This window comes from Gavialis gangeticus, unplaced genomic scaffold, assembly GCF_001723915.1.
Source record: "Gavialis gangeticus isolate Ggan-Ray unplaced genomic scaffold, GavGan_comp1, whole genome shotgun sequence".
Classification (NCBI taxonomy): Eukaryota; Metazoa; Chordata; order Crocodylia; family Gavialidae; genus Gavialis; species Gavialis gangeticus.
The window spans coordinates 50,518,946-50,528,560 of record NW_017729034.1 but is presented as its reverse complement, the minus strand read 5'-3'; the positions used below and the strand labels follow the sequence as shown (position 1 = coordinate 50,528,560).

Sequence of the window (9,615 nt, the reverse complement as noted above, 5' to 3'; positions counted from 1 at the left end):
TGATGGCATTGGAACACCTAACAGTGCTAATCTTGCACGGCACCCTGTTCACCCCTAAAAGGATCTCAGGCACCCCAGGATGCTGCAGCACTGTGGTTGAGAATCACTGATCTACTGCAAAAGGCTTGTTAGAATCATGCCTCTCTTGGCCTTGTATCATTGTCATCCTTGCTCCATAAAAGATGCCCTCCAAATCCCATCAATAACGCAGTGAAGATCTGTATGAAAAGCTGCTCAAAAGCAATGCAGAAAGACTGGTCTGTGTCTGTCAAGTATAGGGGTCTAAACTAGAGTGGAAGTGTATTAGGCAGCATAATAGGGGTTCCGTTAGCTGGCCTTCTGATGGGTTTTTTTGGGGGTTTTGATGTCAGGATTTAGAACTCCAATCCTTTGTACACAGAGCCTAATACATTTCTGGCAAACTCACTTTTTAGAGTGAAAGTACTAATATGTGAACAGTGATTTATAAATATCTTTTTTCTGCAGTCTTTACAAGGCTCTCAGCCATCGTCTCTAGGAATAACAAAGATAAACGCAGAAAATGTACGTATGGTTATCTTGTGATTCTGTGCTCTCCACCTTTTTCGATTGTTTTAAGTTAATTTCATTGTGTTTGGTTTTTTGTAGGGGGCAGTGCCAGATGGTTCACAATTTGTAAGTATCTCTATGTACAGAGCAAACATAAGTCAGAATGAAAACACCTGGATCATTAAAAAAAAAAAGATGAGATGACAGATCTCCTGGATCATGCTCATTTTTGCTCATAAATAGTAGTCAGCTTTCATTTCCCTGTTTAAGTACGTGTATTCCTTACAGAGCACTTAATGGGAGGGGAATTTGGATTCTAGGTCCTTTGCAGAGCTCGCTCAACTGTCAGCGTGTTCGTATTTCATGTCCAACTAACATTATGTACTTCACCTGATAAAATACTTTAGCATGTATAAAATTTAAGCTGTTGAACATGAATTAGACCCTGTAATCTGAAATGCAAAATACTGCATCTGTACAAGATGGGCAGATTTGCTGAGGACCATAATCTTGATTCTTTAATGATGTCTGTCAAACTCAGCTATAACACTCTAGAAACTTTTTGTATTTAAGTCTGTAGCCTAGTCCTAGAAATTTCCTGTAAAAGTGCAGGGAATGAACCAAGCCAGTTTTAAGGAGGAAGAGGAAAGAAGCACAATTTGCAGCAAACTTTGTGGAGAGTTAGTAGCTAACTCTTCACTATAATCTAATTCTTCTTCACCTTGGGTATTCTTGGTGCTGTGGTTGAAGTGTGTAACAATTTCTCAGCATCTAATCAGTTAATAAAATCTTAACTATTCATTGCTTCCCCTCCAAAACAAGACAGTGCAGATTCTTTTTCATTTGACTAATGGATACCAAAGACTGGTGGTTCTTTCTGTGCCTGGTGACAATTGCTTCTACAGAAAGCCAAAACCTCTTATAACTTCATTTTGAAGGTGGATGCACCCTGCTAATATTATCTCTCCTTACTGGATAAATATCCTATTTTATACTGGTGCCAGGAGGAAAGAGAACCTATGAAGTTATTCTGTATATTTTTATGCAATTGTTTAAAAAAATGTGGGGTAAGACATTTAGATAATATTTATTCTGAAGTATGACTGAAACTGAAGCTCTTTCATGGATGGCCATATACATGTAGGTTTATGCACATGTATCTGAATAAACATGCTTGGTGAACACCTAAGTCAGCCCAAAGAATTTGGTATCTGCAATGTCCTATGTTGGTCTCTCGTAAATGGGTCAAATAGTACGTTGCAAACAGTTAGCCAAGCTGAATCAAGCTTTGCATGAGAAGTTTGGAGTTACCAGAGTGAAAGGATCTAAACAAGTTTAAGGAACAAATCATTCCCCAATTCCACTTTCCCCAGGCCCCAAATAGATTTTTATTTTAAATTTGCTCCCCATATGTGTACTGGCAGAACAGCTTTCTGGATTTTGAGTCAAATTATTCAGCTATAAACAGGACACTGGAATGAGCATGCCTAAGCTATAAATATAGCATCCTAATGGTTACTGATAAAATATAATCTATTAAATGTGGCTCAGTTCAAAAGACTTCTTTAGATGTATTCTTCCATTTCCAGCAGCAACAGCAAAATCAGCACAAGTGCCAACACTGTATACTTAATTGTAATGCATTAGTTAAAACCACAGTCCATAATCCCCAGCGGTTGTCTTTTCAGGCAGTTCCTTACCTTGCAAGGCTTAATTCTGCACTTGGTCCTGGACGCACAGTTACCATCAAAGGAGAAGTGAATAAAAACCCAAACAGGTTAGTAAATGCCATCACCTATAAGAAGGCAGATTACACAGTTGCTTATAACCATGTTGTTTCACTGCTGCTATTGTTGTCCAAGCTGCTCTTTCATAGTTTGATTCTTCCTTATCTATTGTACTTTTAAAAAAAGGACACATCTTCAGTCATAATCAGGGAGTGCTATGAGTGCTACTTCTGAGTCAGCTTTATAGTACAGTTTTACTCTGAAAAGTGACTATAAAATCTTTCAGGCTTACGACATAGATCTGCTAACTCTATGCATTATCTGTATACTTCATTGTTTGTAATAAAGAGCATCTTGGAGCCCTGGCCATGGACCCCAGACTCCATGGTGCTAGGTAGCACATGGCACAGACTGTCCTTACCCCACACTGTGAATGGTCCAAGTAGATGATGAGGCACAAGGGGCACCTCTGTGTGCGCGCAACTGTGCAGCAACAGTCGGTACTGTGCAGTCCTGGCATTGCATGGGTCATTTCCAACCTTACTGTGCAGTAGCAATGAGCATCACGGCTCAGGTCAGCTGATGCTATGTTGCTGTAGCGATGAACTACATCACCATAGCTCATCACTGTGGTGACGTAGCATCTCATGTAGATGTGCCCAGTATGAAGCAAAAGTAATGAATGAGGTGGACAGTATGGTTAGCAGGAAAAGCAGTTACACCTGTGACACCATCAGCAAGGACTTTTTGTACGTATTGCAGCAAAGTGGAATTTTAAGGTGGGATTTGGAGGAGGAAGGAGGCAGCTTTGCAGATGTTTATAGAGAGCTCTTCCCCAGCATGAGGAGCAGTGTAAGAAAAAGCTTGAAGGTGTGTGTTTGAAAAGTTTAACAAGTGGGTGATGGAGGATGGCATCCTGGTTTGATCAGAGGTGGGAGTAAGCAACTTGACAGGAAATGAGGTGATGATGGGTCGTAGAGAGCCTTGAACATGAAGGCAAGCACTATGATTCTAAAGAAAGGGGAGCAAGTGAAGGGATGCCAAGAATGGATGACATGGTCAAAGTTTATGAGCTAGTAAAACTGTTTGCCGCAACATTCTCTGTAAGGTCTGTGTTTAGCACAGCAGAAACAGCTCTGTTACAACCAACTGATCAAACACAAATTGTGGAAAGCGCAGTTTTCATTCAGACCCACTCTTAATGTGTGTACCACGCTTCCTGTCAGAACATTCATCACAATCCAGCAAAGTAACATTTCAAGAACGCCAACCCGAAAACATAGCAGTGTTTCAAATCCCTGATGAGTACCAACACTAAAACATTTTACTCTTTATCTAATAACAAGTCCACATAAAACACTAACTTGATAGAGGCATAAATAGACAAGTAGCATCTCTTTTCTTTTGGTCACGAAACATTGATCAGCCTAGCAGATAGGGAGCTGTTTCACTAGTTCCCGATCTACACTAGTTAGGCTGGGTGGAGATTGGCAGAGCACTTTAAATTGCTTGTCTTTGGAATATTTTCAAACTTCAATTTCTTGGGGACTCAGAGCATACTTGAGGTTCTTTAGAAAATTGTGTGAACTTTTGCCCTTAATCAGAACATCTCTCTTCTCCCAATACCTCAGATAGAGTGGAAGCCATAGGTTGCCCTTAGTCAGGATGGTCATTTGCATACAATCTTTGTATGCATGCAGTCCTTGGACTTACGACACAATTGGTTCCTGAAAACCGCGTCTTAAGTCAAAATGTAACTCGGAACCAATTTTCTCATAAGAAACTGTTATAAACGGGGGATTGGTTCCTGAACCTAGGCCCAATACCCTATTTTCACTAAAAATACCCTAGAATATTGTACTTGATCAATTATAGATGAGTAATGTAGCTACATTAATGTATTTATATTGTAAATAGCAATCATTGATTTGGAAGGACTTCTTTGAGGTGACTTTGCTGGACTTTTTGAAAGGCTCTTGGTTGGACTTTTTGAAGGGATCTTGGCTGGACTCTTCTCAAGAGTCTTGGCTACAGGTTTTTGTGGATTCTTGTTTGCTTTCTTCGAGAAAGTGTCCAAGGAAGTTTGGACAGATGTTCTCCAGGGAGATGAGCAATGCAGCGAACTTGTTCACTGGCATGGTGTTGCATTGGATCAAGCGTTGTAAAGTCGAAACTAACGTCAAAGTTGAAACAGGGTGTCAATTTAGAAACGTAAGTGCAAAACGTAACTCAAAACGTTGTAAGTCAAAGACTGCCTATGTAGTAAGACAGTAGCCTCTTTCCTCCCTTCACTTTTCAGTGGAGCTAACTCAAGATGTTTAAAATGAAGGTAGGCAGATGGCAGGGTAGATTTGCACCTTACAGGCTAACTAAATTAGAGATGCATAAACTTTTGTCCAGAACTATCCTGCCTTCTTCCTGATTTCAGACTAACATGGCTAAATACCTCTCTCTGCTCATGTAAAGTGAAGATAGCCAGGCACTGGTCTGTAGGACTTAAACCAAAACAACCCTTTCCCCTCCATAACATTTTTGAGGGGGAAAGGGTAGTGCAACTAGCTAGATGTTCTGCATCTCCTTTATTTTAACCCCCTGCCTCAGTAAGAGGGAGAATTCCTAGAAATGTAATGCTGAAAAGGAGCTCACAAAATCATGACTGTGGTCCATCCCACACGAGGGAGGGTCAGGTATAGTTAAACCATCCTGCACGGGGGTTTTCTCTGACCTGTTCTTGAGATTCTCCAACCTCTGTGAGTCTTTCAGGGTTTTGGTTTATTTTGTGTATTTTTTTTTTCCTTCTGTTAACTGCCTTTTATAGTTTTTACTGTTTGGGTTTGAGTTTGGTGGTTTGTTCTCCTGAAAGCCAAAATAAGATCTTTGGTATTCTGACATTCATCCTGTTTCTGTCCTGGTGTCTGCATCACTAGCATCTAGGCCAGCCTTCCTCACTTATCCTACTCTTGCATGTTTCTCCTTTTCTTTGATTCCTTTTACCAGTGCTCTCTTGACCATTCACTCCCTGATCCTGCTTACCTGTACTGGTGCCAGTCCACATAACAATCTTCAGTACTGTGTTAGTCCATGTATAGGCATGCAAGAAAAGGGCATAATTATATTACCTGCATAACAAAGTGCCAGTCTAGATTTGTTGCCTATTTCTGTATACCTATTTTTGGGAGGCTCCAGGAAGGAAAATAAACCCACAACTTACCTTGGAGTACAGGCAAGTAACTAAGGGCTGGGGGCTATGCACTGGCTGCATGGCAGGGCCTGATCTGGTGTGCTGGGGCTGTGTGGCAGGGCCAGATCTGGTGCACCAATGCAGAGGCCAGGCAGTGAGTCCTGGGCCTCACATTAGCTCTGGAACCAGATACCATGTCTGACCTGGCATGTGGCTCCAGAAAAATCAGCATATGGAGTTAGACCCAGCATGTTGGGTCTTGGGCTTTGTGCAAGCTCACACCCATGACTTTGGCTATGGACCAGTCCTGCATGAGGCCTTAATCCAGTGTGTGTTAGGGAAGGAAGGGGGCTTCCCGTAAGTCCTGAAATGTGGTAGTGGGGGCAAGGAGGGAACGGTGGCAACATTAATTGCTATGACTCCCAGAGCCACAATTAATGCTGCCACAGCTCCACACACCCTCTTGTCCAACTCTTCATATTTCTGGACCCACAGGGAGCCCTTTTACTAGCATATAATGTACACCCAATTTTTTTCCCCAGCTGGTTTTGGGGTGGGGAATTTGGGGTTATATGTAACACAGTACGATACCTTAATGCATAAACTGCTTAAGTGGAGAGCATATTTCAGTCTCATTGCCTACTTTGTAACTAGTTGTATTCTGGTTAACTGCGTACCCATCATAGCTGTCTGGAACTAATACCCTATAACTGCACCCAGAAAGAGTGAAAAGTAACAAACTGTTAAAGAGCTGCTATCAAAACCTTGATAATGAGGGGGGCTAATACTAGGACTGACAGTGCTGGACACTTAGGAAACACTGACTGATTTGGGTAAGTGCATAGCTTTTTTCTGTTGTAAGGCTATTCACTTTAGCAAAGTATATGGTATTTGCTATCTTTTAAGCTCCCAGCCTGTGGCTGGAGTGTTTATACCTGTTCTTCATGTGCTGACTCTCCTTCTCTCTTACTTCATTAGAAGATAGGCAAATATTTTCCATGTTTTAGCTATTGGTTATCTTATAAGCATGTACTGTATTTGCCATAGGGATGATCCTGACTAGAGATGTAATCTGTGCTGACTCCGACAGGGGGAATTGTATCCTGGAAATAAGGTTCGAGTTTCTCCTGGGTGACTTCTCTTCGAACATTTACCAATGCCAAGTTTAAAAATTCACCTTTTTAGACCAGCGTCTCCATGTATCGCTACTTGGCTTGCACTGGCCTTTCACAGAACTCAAGAACCATTTGGAGAAAGCTATGCTTGTAATTTAAACCTACCTTCCAAAACACATCTTCTCCTTTCACTCTGTTATCAGGGTGTAGTGAAATACAGGTCTTATGCTTTAGGCATGTGCCTAGGGAGCTGACCCTTACATCTGGCAGACATTGCCAAACAGTCACTTCGCCACATACCCAGCTAATCGTTGTGTCTGCTGATTTGAATGCCAGGTTGTGGAAAGCCACATCCATAACAATCTTTCTAAACATAGTGGAAGTTGCATGCCTGCAAAACTGATTCTTTTAAGTCACCTTACATTTAAGCCACAATTATCCCAATACTCATGTGCTTACTTAGTTGTGGCATTGACTTTGATGGAATTAAGCTTAGTGTCTACTGTAAGCAGGGGACTGGTCTTTGCAGAATCAGGGTTCTAGTTTATAAATCCTTCTCTCATTTTTCTATCAGTTCTTGGTAAGAGCTGAACACCTGGGAAACTATGATTTGTAAAGCATTTTTGCAATAACATGCAAGTCACTTACAATAAGACAAAGATGCCTAACTGCATCTTGCTCAGACTTCACAAGAATGTTCGCTTTTAGATCCTTCGATCAAAAAGAATTGAGGAAGTTGGAAGGTGAAAATAAAGAGCTATTAAGTAATGTTTGATACCAAACAAATGTGGCAAGGTCAATGTTTCCATCTTTTAACCACTCACTGCTGCCTCCAAAATGATCATCAGACACTAGTATAGCACATTTACTTGAAAATGCAGTAGCCAATCAACATGACAAATTAGTTGGTGTGACTAAACTTTTAAAATATTTTGCAGCTTTACTATTAACCTAAAATCAAGCAACTCTGATATTGCCCTGCACCTGAATCCCCGCATGAAAAACGAAGTTTTTGTGAGAAATTCTTACCTTCATGATAGCTGGGGAGAAGAAGAAAAGGAGGTGGCTCATTTCCCCTTCAGCCCAGGAATGTATTTTGAGGTAAGGCTACTTTTGAGGGAGCAGGAAAAAACCAAATGTGCCTATCATAACTAACAAAAAGAGTTGGCTAGTAGCCTTTTAACCTCCGGTAGCTAGCATCAGAACAGGTGATTTTTCTTTAAGTCTTTGATGTCTTCTTTTCTTTGACTTCTAAAAGTAATAGCTGCTTTTTAGGATTCAGAGTAAATCCAAATGATGCAATTTACTGCTGCGATCAAACACTTTAATAATCCTCTTTCCAGCGTGCAAAGGGGAAGAGGGAAAGGCGTGTTTGTTGTCTCATGCAATCCAGTTTGCTGAGAGCTGCCCCCTGCATTTTTTTTAAAATTGAAACTAAGTCCTTTTGAAGTCTTGGTTTTAAATGTTCCTTTCATGAAACCTAGTATTTCATAGAGCACAAGGCAGGCTTATCTGATTTCAAATTAGACTCCTGTAAGTTTCACTCCAAACCTGACTGTTCCTGTTCTTGCTTTCAGCTCATCATTTTCTGTGACGCTCATGAGTTCAAGGTTGCTATCAATGGGGTGCACGTCTTAGAGTACAAGCATCGATTTAAACAGCTGGGCATGATCAACCTATTGGAGATCACTGGAGACATTGAGTTACTGGATGTGAGGAGCTGGTAGTTTTCCATTAGGCTGAAGAATCCTTATAATGCTATTTTAACAAAGATTTTTTTTCTTTTTAGTCCAGACGTGGTGCTGAGTTTTCCAGGCTGTCGTCTTTTTTTCCAGGGTTTTATAATAATGCCTATCATAATGGCTGAGTGCTGAGCCCTATTAAACTAGATCTTCCCTAGTCTTCAGTATACTGACAAATAAAACTGATGTTATCTGCTTCAGTAGGCCTAATGCTCCTGCTGTATGAAGAATTTAACTACCAAACCCTAGCAATATAAAGAAGTTGCCTTACAGCATATGTAAGAAATACAGCTTGCATAGCAAGAGTCTAGAATAAAGAGAGCATTCCTTAATAGAATATTCTCAACTTCATGATCAGTATTATCTTGATTACAGCTGGACTGAAATATGATTCATAAATCTGAAAATGGAGCATCAGCTTCTCCAGGGATCAAGTCATAAGGGAATTGTAAAAGAAGGGAGTATGCTGCTCAGCAGGAATGCGTGCAACCTCTTGGCTTTATGTTTTTTATGTTAAGCGAACAATAATGAGATGACTGGAGTTACTGTATATAAAAATAGACTAATATACTGATGATGAATCAGGTCCATAATATGTTTAAACAATAATAGTGTTTTTCAGCCTGAAGTCTAAAAGCATGTCCTAAGCCATTGTGCAGCACTTGGCCTAATGAGAGACTTTTTCCACTGTTGGTTCTGTCCTGCGGTGCAAAGCCACTTCCTGACTAATCATATCCACTTCTTCTACTAGGGTAGTTAAAGATAACACCTACTGCTTCCTCAACAGGTTTGTGGGCCAGATCTGTAATTGAAGTTGGACTGGTGCATGATAGTGACGCACTTAGTTCAGTTGGCAGTAGAAAAGTGATTTTACTAGAACTTGTCAATTTTTGGACTGTGTAGAGTCCAAAGAGTTCTTATCTGATTCAGACTGTTCAGGGATGCTTTCTGGTATCTGTTTTTAGGAGGGATGCACCTGTGAACATTATATGCAAAGCCTGGCCACTGGTTCAACATGAGAGTACTCTACTACCTTGCACTGTCTGAAACAAGCAGCTGGTATATATTCTACTCCATCTTCTTTGCTGAGTACTTGAGGGCAATTTCATTAGTATTTCCCTGAGCAGAGGTTCCCAACCACGGGGCATGAGCCCCCCACTCAGAGCCCCGTCTGTCTGCCTGGGCAAGCAGCTTCTAGGGTGTCACAGCTGAGCTTCTGGGGTTAAAGCCGGGTGGCAGGGGAGCCCCAGGAGGGAGGCAGCTGGCTCTGTGCGCCCTCATTCTGCTTCTGCTGGGCCACGGGGGGGGGGGGGTTGGGAACC

General features: G+C 41.2%; 1 protein-coding gene across 6 annotated transcripts in view; it reads left to right on the top strand.

Moving 5' to 3' along the window:
• The window catches only part of LGALS8 (galectin 8), a 48,081-nt gene that overhangs the window by 32,991 nt on the left and 5,475 nt on the right, over window positions 1-9,615 (top strand). For 4 of the 6 annotated variants that reach the window (XM_019527240.1, XM_019527237.1, XM_019527238.1 and 1 more), the window contains 5 exons: window positions 487-543; window positions 628-654; window positions 2,217-2,305; window positions 7,490-7,652; window positions 8,129-9,595. In XM_019527240.1, coding sequence (XP_019382785.1) covers window positions 487-543; window positions 628-654; window positions 2,217-2,305; window positions 7,490-7,652; window positions 8,129-8,278 — 486 coding nt within the window. In that variant the 3' untranslated portion in view covers window positions 8,279-9,595. Of the gene's footprint in view, window positions 1-486; window positions 544-627; window positions 655-2,216; window positions 2,306-7,489; window positions 7,653-8,128; window positions 9,596-9,615 lie in introns of those variants that run through there. The other 2 variants (XR_002099418.1, XM_019527241.1) reach the window with 2 other exon arrangements.